At 38.9% G+C, this 13,934-nt stretch overlaps 1 protein-coding gene across 1 annotated transcript in view; it reads left to right on the top strand.

Annotated features, from left to right (window-relative positions):
* Positions 1-13,934, top strand: part of LOC121324703 (prefoldin subunit 1) — a 63,185-nt gene that overhangs the window by 18,551 nt on the left and 30,700 nt on the right. The window contains exon 3 of the mRNA XM_041266824.1: positions 6,252-6,336. Within this exon, the coding sequence (XP_041122758.1) occupies positions 6,252-6,336 (85 nt within the window). The remainder of the gene's footprint in view (positions 1-6,251; positions 6,337-13,934) is intronic.

Genomic DNA, 13,934 nt, shown 5'->3' with positions numbered 1-13,934 from the left:
GTGTGAATATTATAAATCGCACGTTAAATGTCCCTCACATGCACAATTCGATCTTTTGATTTGTATAATGCCTTTTACGTAAACAAAATTTGTTGTAGTATTTGTATAAAGTCCACTACCAAATCGTTATACGTAGCAAGTCTATATGGCGTCGCTGCCGTGTATGGAGCAGGATATAGTATCCAAAGCACTGGTTAAATTATTAATTAACACTAATAATTTTAATTTCGAAAAGTGAGCACCGTCTGCCCCTCTAGCTTGTAGTATCCAGAGGCAAACCTTTAATTTATTCATTCGCCATCATGACAGCAAAGCGCTGTATAGCATAAGCTGTATTGAAAGAAATGTCTCGAAACCCCTCTACTGTTTGGGATTTTTTGGTTAAATGCCCAGATGACCAAAAAAAAGCTGAATGCAAACTGTGCAAATGACTCGTATCATGGAGGTATAACCAATCTCTGGGATCACTCGACAAGCATAAGTTCATATTATTATTATTATTATTGTTTTTTTTTTTTCCTTCGCAAAACTTTAAACTGCTGATGCTTCGACGCTGTGTGACTGATCAGGTTCTGACTTGGCAGGTATCAAGCTGGATACATTGGCTGTCAGATGCTGGAAAAATTTTGCTGCTGCATCCTTGCAATTGGCGCAGTGACGCATTTTTCGATAAAACCTTTCAATCTTCTTCTTGGGAACCGGTGAAGTGATTGATCTGAAACTTGGCATATATCATCAGCATCCAAACCCGCATCAAGTTTGCGAAGCAGAAGTTTCTCTAGTAAATTTTAATGTTAAAATGGCTGCCACAAATCTTATCGAAACACGCCCTTAACAACAAACTGCTGCTGTTTGAAAACAGTTTGTCCAAAAAACTCCAAACTTGGTGGTTATTGTCCCAGTAACAATGGGATACAAATATGTGAAAATAGTGATGTTTTATAAAACAAGATGGCCGCCACTTACACGTTTACATTTTAAATTTAAACCTGCATCAGTTGACAATGATTTACTTGACTAACTCCAAACTTCACAAGCATCTTCCCTGATACTTTATCAATACAACTGAATTTTAAAAAATGATGTTGACGGGAAACAAAAATGGCCGTTTGACGCGTTTTTTTTAGAAATGTTTCGAAATCATCTTCTTGGGAACCGGTGAAGTGATTGGTCTGACACTTGGCATATATCATCAGCAGCAAACCTGCATCAAGTTTGCAAAGCAGAAGTTTCTGTGATAAATTTTAATGTCGGCTACCACAAACTTTAACGAAACGCGCCCTTAATAGCAAACTGCTATTTGAACGCTGTCTGACCAACAGACTCCAAACTTGGTAGCCATTGTTCCGGTGACAGTGGAATACAAATATGTTAAAATGGTTATATTTCGTGTAACAATATGGCTGACATGCCTACATTTTCTTATTTTTAAAACTGCTTCAGTTTAAAAATGGTTCACTTGGTTAACTCCAAACCTGAAAACCATAGTGCCTGTCTTGGTACAATTTACATTTTCAAAAATGGCATTAAACAAGATGGCCGTCTGACGCATTTAAAAAAAAAAAAAAACTTTCGAAATCTTCTGTGGAACTGTTGAAGTTGCTGATTTTAAACTTGGAATATTGAACTAAACACGCTTAGACGGGTACTGATACTGGGGCTTGGAAGACATAGAACTGCCTGGCAGTTCTAGTAGTTATTATTATTATTATTATTATTATTATTATTATTAGTAGTAGTAGTATTAATGTTTTTAGTAGTAGTAAATGTGACTGATAAGCTGCTTGGAACGGTGACTGTTAAATAAAGCTTTGTTTTGGCAGTTGTCAGCTGCAGTTTGTGCTGCTGTAATGCAAGTTTACTGTATATATTGCAAGCAGCATCAATTACGTGTAAATAAACAACGTGCATTTTTATTTAAATTATAAAAACATGATTACTGTTCTATATAACATTTTTAAACTACATGTGAATGTTTGTTTTATTCCTTTTATATGGATTACCTGTAAAATAAGATTTTCAATCCAATATAAACTAGTAGCTATGGCGACATCACCAGTAAATTATGCAAATGAGTACTGAAGTAACTTAAAGAAAATGATGGTGATTAAGTAGATTCAAGAAAATGCACAGAGTCCTTTTCTTCAATCAGTTGCCAGGTTTATTGAAATATGCAGGGAGTCTGGTCCCAGGTACAGGACAAACAGAATACTCATCATTACAATGTTTGCATGACATTAAATACCCTTCTGTATAGATGGTCCACCTCCCCTTTCTCTGACACTTAACCAATGGTCAAGGTAATTTAATTTATTGTGTGAGTGTGTGTGTCTGTGTGTGTAGGCTAGTGTGACAACCTCTGAACTCGGTGCATTCTTCACACTCCTGGAGACAAAAGGTCCATACATCTGCCTTCTGTTATCTTCTTGCGACCCCCTTTGATCCTAGTGGCATTATCTCTTTCGAGCTCTCTGAAGTCTTTAGAGCCTGTACTAATTGTAGTCCACAGCATTGTTATCTCGTTAGCTTGCGGTCGTTGTTGGGCAAGAGTTTGTAGACGCAATATCTCTATCAATGGTTAGCAGTACATGCAATTTGAACCAAACAGTCTTCTATCTGCAGTATTAGTCTCTTTTCAGAAAAGAACACCAGTATAGCTCTGCCAGTCCACATGTGTAGCAAACTGCTAATCAATTCTCGATCCATGTTTCCAAGCTTCCTTCGATAATGTATTTCGAACTGTCGAAAGTCAAAATGTACCCTGCGTTGCAGCACTAGAAATGATTAACCCAGGATAGCCTTGTTTGTTGTAGGCTTCGCTGGAGTTATGACTGGGTGGGACTGGGAGCAATGTGCATCTCTACCACATCACCTTCATCTTTGACAGTTTCTGGAGGGTTGCATACACATTTCACTCTCGATGAAACTCTTTATTGATAGGGATGTCACAAAGACACAATAGATCTTATTCACTGAACAGATAAGAATTTGTATATTTAAATATGTGTCTATTTGAAGTCTATTTTTAGCAGCAAAGGTTTTATTGGTTTTGGAATTTCATAAAGCTAACTAAGTCTGAATTCTATTACCATAAAGGCTGTCCCAACTGCACATTTGGATTTCATTTGAGTTGGGGCTGGGTGCAGTAGCAGGCTAATTTTATTAAAAGTTGTTCTTTATCACAAATGCAACTTGTTTTCTGGCGCTGATTGGCCACCTTTATTTTAAACAAGGCCCATTCAGTCACTGTGTGTGACCAGAGCCATTGTTCAGCACCATTCATGGGAACTAAATTCACGAGCATCAGGTGTACATTTCCTGTGCTATTGTCAGACTCGCTAGAAATGCGTCGCTCTTTGTTGACACTGACAGAGATTACTGACCTTTGACAGAATTTCAGCATTCGTGGTTGTGTGCTCTCATGTTCAACTTTTCATTTAATCTGTAAAATTAAAAAATTGTAATATATACTTTCTGTATTTTTTCTTGGTAATGAGGGTTTAAAAATTTTCCCAGGCCAATCAAAGTTTTGCATGTGGGTGCGAGGTTGAAAAAAAATGCTTTCAAATTCATGTTTCCCATCAAGAAATTAAGACCATCGCTACGAACTGCACAAAAAAGATTTACACAGTTTACTAGAGTTCAGTCTTTTAGCTTATCCCAGGGACAATCCTTCTTCCTGAGCTTGTGACTCAGAATCCAAGAGGATGATCAGTTCTCACAGCATCTTTTGTAACCGTGCCCTGCTCAGTTAAAGCCAGTTCAACCTCTGCGGAAGGCAAAGGTTCCAAGTTTTGTTTCTGTCAGTGTTTCGGTAGCTTTGCTCCCTGAATGACTGTGTCAGTGTGTGCTGGGGAATTTCCCATGTCCTGGGTTGGAATGAATGACTCACTATCAACCAATGCTAGTTAAAGAAACTTCAGTGACTGTAGTAATACCCCCACAGACTATTAATAACCCATTTACAGGTATCACTTCATGAGTGTAGAAACCTTTGCACACCAAGAAAGTAACCACCTCTGACAAGTAACTGTTCAATCTACAGGGGCGTGCAATTCGTATCGCCCGGGACAGCAATGTTTATGTGAGGGACAACAAGTTTTGCTGTCATAATTTGCCCGTTGGACAAATAGTTTGTATTTATTTATTTTTATGTTCTGTTGCTAGAAAAACACTCCAGGTATATTTCTAGAGAGCCACGCAAGTTTGTGAAAACAGAACTGTGAAAGTCTAGCACCACACACGCAAATTTTAAAAAGTGTTTATGTCCCACCCCTATCACGTCTGATTGGCTAGTTGTGGAAAAAGTTGGTCTTCTATTGGTCACAAAGAAACCCAGAAATGGCTGCCAAGAGAGCTTCTGGCAGGGCACCGACTAAACTAACAAGTTGTCGTTTGCATTTTTTATAAATTGGCAAATAAGTGATGCTACTTTCTTAATGATATTTAAATGCAGCTTATATGCTTGAAAATGCTTTCCTGATATTTAAATGCAGCAATCTAGTTAAAAAAAAAAAAAAAAAAAAAAAAAAAAGTGTTCTGTAATTTATAAAATTCTTTCTGAGTCTACTTTGTGGCCAAGTGTGTACTTGTTGGGATGTTTAAAAAAACAAATTGAAGTTTACTGTTAAGAAGCATTTCAAGACAAACTTTCCCTGGCAAAAAAAAAAATATATTTTTTTTTTAATTGGATTTTGGTGTTGCTATTTTGCTATTTACCATATTTGCATATTTTTTAGGTTTAAACACTGTTAAAAAATTAACTTATTTTTTACTAGATTTGAACAGTAGCGATATTAGTTATTTAAAATAAAATACAACCTGTAAATCTCATGATAATGTTTTTATGTATTAATGCATGTATTTATTTTTCAGTGAGTAGTACAGGCATTTTAGTAGAAAAACACTAAACTGCAGAGAAACTTGGCAGGTTATACACAAGTCCTTTAAAAATCTGGGGTTCAGCAACTACAAAACTGAAAGAACGTTAAGAAAAATCACAGTTCCACAAAGCAACAGTAATAGTTATGTAGTAATAGTACTAGCAATGATTTCGTATCTGTGATGCAACAGACTAAAAGAGCTGACATTAGGAGCTGGATTCATCTTATAGAAAAAGAGTGAAAAAAACAGGCAGAAGCTATTTTTATATTTGAATAACTCCAAGTACTGCTTCTTATACTTGGCATGTTACTTAAATTTACTAGCAAATGTGTTCCAAACTGCACTGAAAGGAACATTTCCTTAGAGTATGTTATACATTTGTTGGATTGAGGTGGGGTCACAGGGAAGCTTTTGAATATCTTGAAGAATGTAGTGAACCAGTCAAGCTACAAGGCTAGATCCACCCGTCAATCACTAATTGATTGACTGAGTTCACTGTGAAATAAAACCAAAATCCTACAAGTTGTATTGTACTTTTCTCTGTGCGACGGGGAAGGGGTAATAGATTTTTCAAGCATTTTGTCCCATGGACACGTTTTTTTCAAAATTGCACATTCCTGAATCTAGAAATGTTTTAGGATAGCGAGACCCCCCCCACCACACACAATTGTGTTGGTACCCTAGTATACAGGTTGCGACAGTCCTCATTGCAGGTAGTTTCATTCCAGTCATAGCAGTGTGGTGTGGTGACATGAAGCTGTTTCCTTGGAATTAGAATGGGGTGACCACTAAGTTTCATCAAAACTGGAACATTGCTCTAGTGCACATACACAGGGGAGCAAAACACATACTTAGAATAAATTTACTGTTCCTGGTAAATGTATGAGTGCTCAGTAACATCGCAGCACTGGGACATGTGTCAAGGATGACAGCTTGAGGAGGAGTGTCCGGGTGAAGACCCTGCACCTTTATGTAAATAGTGCTTCAAAGTTTTGGTTTACTTTATCCCTGTCCCTGAGTGAAAATTGTTCCCTCCATTGCAGGCATGCGCTCCTACCCCTATTTGGTTTTGGAGAAGGAAATGCATGTTTCTTGTGAAATAAACATAAACAACAAATGCAAAATTTTTCGTAAGGCTTGCGTGAAAGCCGCACACATCATAAACATGTATCTGATTTTTTTTTAATTTATTTTGGTTTTTTTTAGCAGCAGTTCGCTAGTCATTAAATAATTGGCCAGCCATAGTGTTTTTTTGGTTCCCCCCTGCCACTGTGTTTGGGAGCTAGAGCAAGCATGTTGTTGGAGAGTTTTGGAGGTTTTGTATTTCAGCTTGTCCCAGATTCTAATATTGTGTCATATTGTTTTAGGTTTATCCTGCAATCTAAAGAAGTGATTCACAGTCAACTCCTGGAAAAGCAGAAGGGAGCAGATGAGAAGATAAAGGAACTTGAGGTGAGTCCTGAACTAGGACTGTAGTATTTCACTGTGGAGAAAGAGAAAGACAGGCACCTGTTTGTCAAAATCATTATACAGAGGTGTTGTAGATTCATTACAGATCGGAAATGACATGAGCAAAGATCAGTGCTAATTGGGGCCTGTAAATCCTTCCGTATGAGACTATCATTGATCCCTTGCTGGTTACTTGCTGAGCTGATATACATGTCAGGGAAAAGGTGCTGGGCTTTCACAAGACAAACATCCCCACTTTGTGAGAAGCAACAGCAGTATGCTCATGTCTGGCTCTACAGTGTCCTTGGAAAATATTGTAAGAATTAATTTTATTGACCACCATTCTTTGACACCATGCCAAGAGATTCTCAAAACTGCATTTTTTACATTTCTTGGAGCTTAGTGTATGTACATGTGTGCTGTAACTGGCATATGCTTTGGTAAATATTTCTCAACTCTCTGAAAAACTGGAATATGTGAACTCCGCAGAGCTATGAAAAAGGAGTGTTTGTGTTTCAGGCATTGGAGCTTGCCTTGCCTTGTTTCCTTGCCTAAGATAGACTGAACAAGCAATGATGCAGAAAAGAGAAACTCTGGCCTTTTTATATGTGTCTCTGTGTTCCGTGAATAAATGTGATAATGTTGCAAGTATATTTCATATCGTTCTGGGATGTCGGGCTCTGTCAAAGAGTGCAAGTGAACACAGTCCAGTCAACATGTTTAGAGAGAGCCACAAAACACTTAAACGTATTAGAAGTCATTGCGTCGAAATAAAAAAAAAAAAAACAGATGTAAAGCTGATAATGTGTTTGATCTGTTTATGTAGAAGATGTTGCAGTTTAAACTTTTACAATGTTTTGTCAGTTACATTCTGAGAGTGAGTTCTACATTCTGGGTGTAAAGTATTTGTTTACATTCGATAGTTGATGTAAAAATACAAGGAAACCTGTACATCCACGACCCACAATAAGTGTTACTGATGGAAAGATCTGTTGTTCTCCCTGGAGAGCCCACGACCCGCTTTCCCTTGGCTCAGTGCAGTGAATGGAGGGTAAAGAATTGCTGCCTTGGAGGAGGTCTCTGGAGGCTGTCTCAGGGCAGTGGATGCAGTGTGGAGATGGATTGCTGGCACGGAGGAGGTCCTCTGGAGGCTGTGTCAGGGCAGTGGATGCAGTGTGGAGATGCATTGCTGTCTCGGAGGAGGTCCTCTGGAGGCTGTGTCAGGGCAGTGGATGCAGTGTGGAGATGCATTGCTGCCTCGGAGGAGGTCTCCTGCAAGCTGTCTCAGGGCAGTGGATGCAGCGTGGAGGTGGATTGCTGCCTCGGAGGAGGTCCCCTGGAGGCTGACTCAGGGAAGTGGATGGAGTGGAGGTGGATTGCTGTGCTTGTGCTGACACTGCAGTGTCTGAACTCGCCTCTCCAGTCCCAGTGCCTCACAGACTGCTCTGTAGCAGAGCTCCGACTCTCCCAGTGTTCCCATGCCAAGCTCTTGCATTTTCTCCGGCTCAAGGCGCCCTTTTCTGTCTCCCTTAGAAAGCTCCATTGTTTGGTCTCCTTCCGCATGGCACAATACATTCATTTGCACAGATGCGTTTTCTGTTTCTGTTGGAGTTAAATTACTTCCTTGAATGCTTGAGTATGGAGGTAAAACTAACAAACTAAAGTATACGACTGTTTCAGTGAATGCAATTGTGTTGGTCATTGGTTAAAATGTTTAGTCTGCTGGGTAGTTTTATCTTACAATATTAAACTATTTCTGTTACAACAGTGGTTAAAAATAAGGATTGCTCTGAATGCTAGCATACATCAACATTGCCCATGTTTGTACCCATCAGAGGATGCATGTTCCTGAGGGGGTTATATTGTAGGTGCCTGTGCAGTCAATCTGTCCATGTGTATTTCACTGTTTTACCAATAGACCCCTGAGTCTACATTATATTGATTGAGTAGTATTGGAATGTGGAGATGTAGAGAGGTGTCTTTTTTACATGTACATATGGTGAAGTAGTTCTTGGGCATCTATGTTTTCATGTTAATAATGGAAAGAGTTTGTATTTACAGGGCGGAGGGATTTGTACGCTACTTGCTGTATTCTGAAAGGGAATTCGGTGACGTATCGTCATTCTTCACCCCAATGGTTTGGGTGCATCATGCTCATGATCTAATGTTGACTGTCACAACAGGCTTTGTGTTCGAGTTGAAATCAAGCTTACGTTCAGTAGTCTAGTCTAAACGTACTCTCTCACAGCTAACAACCATTATTCTCGTGTTAATTTCTGGGGGATTTCTTTTGTAGCCCCTCCAGCATTGTCTGCATGTTCCAGTTCAGCTTGGCGGCTTTGCAGTTGCTATTACTCTTGTCTGTCTGCTGAATCAAATCCTGATACTGAGTGTGTTTTCTTCCTTTTGCTAATACTGAATTTACCTCACTGAACTCCCTGTCCTAGCTTACCCCTTTCAGAATGGTGTCTGGGACGGCCATGCAGCTACACCCGAGGATCACAGCCATTGATCCAACGCAGCTTTGATGACACGGCCTGTGGTCCATGTTTTGATGACAGAGCCTGTGGTCCGTGTTTGACAGAGCCTGGGGTCCGTGTTTGACAGAGCCTGGGGTCCATGTTTGACAGAGCCTGGGGTCCCTGTTTTGGTGACAGAGCCTGGGGTCCCTGTTTTGATGATAAAGCCTGTGTTTCCTGTTTGCTTAGTGTGCTGTAATATTTGTTTTTGATGACGTCTTTCCATAAAGATAATGTTTTTGGCACCCCCCTATCTCTTTGTCCAAGTATGAGAAGACAGAGTCTGTTTTGGGAGAGATTGTCTGGAAGCTGCAGTGTTTGAAGGCCTCAGAGCCAGCAGAGTTATCAGAGCTAGATAAAGAGACTGAACTTGTGTTCTGTAGCAGGAAATAATGTGTTTCTATTCTGGAGTTTTGTGTCTGCAATCTATGTATAGACTTTTACAGTATGGCAATCTGACTTCCTTTGTTTTTATTTGCTGATTATTGACAACATTTGATATGCTCTCTCTCCCAGCACTGCTATTCTGGGAACTTTTAGTAGCCAGGCGTTGGAAGGGCAATACTGAAAATAACATGTGGGAGGACTATATGGGACTTTCTCTAGCTCTTGGCGGTGCTGAAATGCTGAAGATGAGGTGACCTTTTATGTAAAGCATTCTTTTGAAAGTGCTGACACAAGGCGTCACTCAGTTCGTCTGCTTTGTCCACTCTGCTGCCGTGATGCATGCTGCCCACTCACTGTAACCTGGTGCCCTGGCACCATTCAGAAGGGATTTAGGAAATAGAGAGCAAGTGCTTTCACACACCAGCACTTGTTCCGTGATACAGCAGGGCATGAGTCACAGCCTGGTCTGCTCTAGACCAGTCCTCAGCGTTAACATGTCCGTGAATCTGAATAAAAGTTAAAGACCTTTTTATTTATTTTATATTTCAAATTTAGGAGAGACAAAGGCACTGTCTACAGTTAGTTACCATGAGACCCTCCCCTCACAGCTCTGCACCTCCAGTCCTGATTTGAACAGCCCCCACCTGCAGTCCTGGGTAGCGTTCCCTTAAGGCTAAAATGCACGCAGTTTACTAACTTTCACAAGTTGTTATCATAAATGTCAACCTTGGATCAAGACTCCAGCCTCTCGAGGTAAACCTATTATTTTGAGACCATTCTTACAAAGCATTAACATAAGCATACGTAGGAATTTCCACGATGTGACTAGTTGAGAGTCCACTCTTTCACGATACACCGATTATCATGATTGTAGCGGTTATTTTTCAGCTACTTTTTTAACTGAATAAAAAGAAAAAAATAACATAGTTATGTCTTTTTTTCTCTGGGGGATATGGGATGCAACACAAGGAAGTTACAAACTTTAAAAAAGAGCAAGATTATAGCAAGAATGAAAAAAATTACAAGCGCACAAAAGATTTAGAAGTGAGTAGTTTTTTGAGATTTACAATTACTGTATTTACGGTATAATTGTAAATCTCGAAAAACTACTCACTTCTAAATCTTTTGTAGTCATCTTTGTATTACTTTAGTATAAATACTGAAGTACTTAAAAAATAGATGGTGAGTAAGTAGATTCAAGAAAATGCACAGAGTCCTTTTCTTCAGTCAGTTGCCAGGTTTATTGAAATATGCAGGGAGTCTGGTCCCAGGTACAGGACATACAGAACTCAAAATTACAATGCTTGCGTGACATTAAATACCCTTCTGTATAGATGGTCCACCTCCCCTTTCTCTGACATTAACCAATGGTCAAGGTAATTTAATTTATTGTGTGAGTGTTAACGTGTGTGTGTCTCTGTGTGTGGTCTAGTGTGACAACCTCTGAACTTTCTTCACACTCCTGGAGACAAAAGGTCCATACATCTGCCTTTTGTTGTCTCCTTGCGACCCCCATTGATGCCAGTGGGATTATCTCTTTTGATCTCTCTGAAGTCTAGAGCCTGTTCCCTTCTAGTCCACAGCATTGTTATCTCGTTAGCTTGCAGTCATTGTTGGGCAGTTTGTAGACGCATCGTCTCTATCAGTGGTTAGCAGTACATGCAATTACCCAGGAACAAATTATTATTATTTTTTAGCTTTTTCCACATGCGTAGCAAACCCCTAATCAATTCTCAATCCAAACATATTTCAATACCATTATCAACTTTACCCGAGGTAGACTCTTTTTCTGGTGGCATAATAGTCTATAATGTGTACAGTATGTGACTATCGTTTTCTACGATTATCGATTAATTAAAACATTTTAACAATACGATTATCACGAATATTTGTAATCACGATATATGTAAAATACTATCGATCCAATATTCTAGCTCTATCGAAATCTTAAAATGCACGTAAGATTCCCTAGCATACAGTGCCTATAGAAAGTATTCACCCCGCTTGGATGTTTTCACAGCTTGTTGTGCTACAACCTGAAATCTTGAATATTTGGTAGAACCACCTTTGGCAGCAATTACAGCTGATTTCAATGTGTGAAAAAATTGGGGGGTTGAAAAAAAATCAATTAAAAAATTAAAAATAAAAAAGTCTTCGTAGAGGACATACAGTACTCAAAGATGAAAAGCTGTGGCAAAAGATTCTGTGCTCCGATGAAACAAAAATGGAACTATTTGACCTCAATGCAAAGCGTTATGTCTGGTGCAATCCCAACACAGCACATAACCCAGGTGTGAAGCATGGTGATGGCAGCATCATGCTATGGGAATGCTTTTCATCAGCAGGTACTGGGAAGCTTGGGTAGAGGGCAAAATGGATGGAGCTAAATGCAGGCAAATCCTTGAGGAAAACCTGCTTCAGACTGCAAAAGACTTAAGACTGGGACAAAGATTCACCTTTCACAGCAGGACAATGACCCCAAGCACACAGCCAAAGCAACACTGGAGTGGCTTTAAAACAAGAACGTGAATGTCCTAGAGTGGCCCAGTCAAAGCCCGGACTTGAATCCAATTGAGAATCTGTGGCAAGACTTGAAGATTGCTGTCCACCAACGATCCCCATCCAACTTGACAGAGCTTGAACAATTCTGCCAAGAAGATTAGGCGAACATTACATGATCCAGATGTGCAAACCTGGTGGAGACTTACCCCAAAAGACCCTCAGCTGTAATTGCTGCCAAAGGTGGTTCTACCAAGTATTGACTCAGGGGGTTGAATACTTATTAATCCAAGACATTTCAGTTTTTTTTTTTTTTCATTAACTGTTGTTTCACAATAAAAATGATCTTGCCTCTTCAAAGTGCTGAGTAGTAAATCAGAGGAAAACAAATCCCATTTAAATTCATCAAGATTTCAGGTTGTGACACAACAAGCTCTGAAAACATCCAAGGAGGGGTGAATATTTACTATAGGCACTGTATTTGTGTAGGTCTTGATGCTGATTCTCTAATTTCCCTCTGAAAAAATGCATGTCATATTAGTGCAGAGCTCACTCTGGCACCCGCAGATCTACTGGTACAGGGTGGGCGAAGCAGGCGTCTGGTGATTCTGCCTCTATAGAGAGTGTACTCTGTGCTGCTCATTTAACTTTACAGTTTTTAACTCATCGTATAATTGAGTGCTAAAATCAGTGAAGCACAATCTTTTTGCATTATTTAAAGTATGAATACTTCTGTAAACATAAATAAAAATCGCAATACTGACATTTTATTTCTCTTTTAAAAAAACGTTCTCAAGCGTTTTGAAACTGCTAAAAATGTAATCAGCAGGTTAGTCAAATACACATTTAACTGTATAGTAATTGAAGAAGACATACCATGTTCATTATTTTTCTTTTTTTGCGAGTTTATTCATGTGACTTCACTCCATGTCTCTGCTGAAACTCAACATCGACCACTTTACTGTGTAAAGGATGTAGTCACTACACACCGTTGGTTTCATAAAGACACTCCGTCTGGAGAAACGCCTCTTTTTAAATCTCGCAAATAACACTGCAGAGTTAGGAAAGAAACAATTGAGAGGATTAATTATGCGTTTTATATTAAAAGGGACGCTATTTAAATTACAATCGGGTAATACACAGCAGTGAACCTGTTTTAGATCAATGAGTCAGTCAACATTCCTTTTATCAGTGTTTCATATTTTATCCTGATTATTATTATAATGCCAATAAAACTCTAAACTTAATTTGTGGATTACTATCACATGACATTGCTGGACTGTTACTAAACAGTTTCATATTTTGTATTGTTATTGTAATTGCTAGCAATAAGCGTAACAGGTCTTTTCAAAACACCTTTATTTGTAGACTAAACTACTGTGTTAGTGGAAGTAAATATGATAAATATGTTTATCACTGCTGTGCTGGACATTATTGGTTTTATGAACTGCTGTAATATAATTCTTAGTTTTTCCTGCTTATTTTAATGCCAGCTATTAGCCAAGTGATGCTGTAATAATGCTTATAGACAACAAGTCTTATTGAAAAAATAAAAAATAAAATGGGGTAATGTTTATTAAATGTACTTATTTTAACTACCAACATTATATTTATGTTCAATGCCATATTTAATTACTAATACGTTGATAAAAAGTGGGAACAACTGGAATTTTTGAATTTGTATTCCCAAGAATGGATTAATTAGTAGTCCTAAATATGGAAGACAGTGCAGATGCCAGTGTTTTATGCAGTAGTATCAAGCAATTTTATGCTTTATCTATGATGCCCACCGACAGAGCTGCATAGGATCAGAGGATGATTCAAAATCAGATGCAGAGCCACAACAAATGTCTTGTTTGAATTTAAAGTAAATGTAAAATTGTTTAGATATTGCGTTTGGAATATTGTTTCAAAATTGTATAATGCAACAAAAATATATTAAAAGGGTTAATGCGTTGCGGAAGGTTTCTCACTAATAATTTCTGTCAGGCCCAATATCTAAGAAGCTTGGAGGGAACGCTGCTCCTGAGCCTCTTGAGCACAGACCTCACTGCGGTTGTTTAGTGGTGTGGAGGATATCCTCTGGGGGTTCAGTGTAGATTCATTTCAAAGGCTACCAGAGACGAGAGCTCCTCATGGCTCTTGTACAGGAGATTCAAGTGTGTTTATTATATATTGTGGACCATGGTGTCCTGG

This window comes from Polyodon spathula, chromosome 12 (genome assembly GCF_017654505.1).
Source record: "Polyodon spathula isolate WHYD16114869_AA chromosome 12, ASM1765450v1, whole genome shotgun sequence".
Classification (NCBI taxonomy): Eukaryota; Metazoa; Chordata; class Actinopteri; order Acipenseriformes; family Polyodontidae; genus Polyodon; species Polyodon spathula.
Note: the sequence above shows the minus strand (reverse complement) of the source record. Positions and strands in the feature narration are given on the sequence as shown.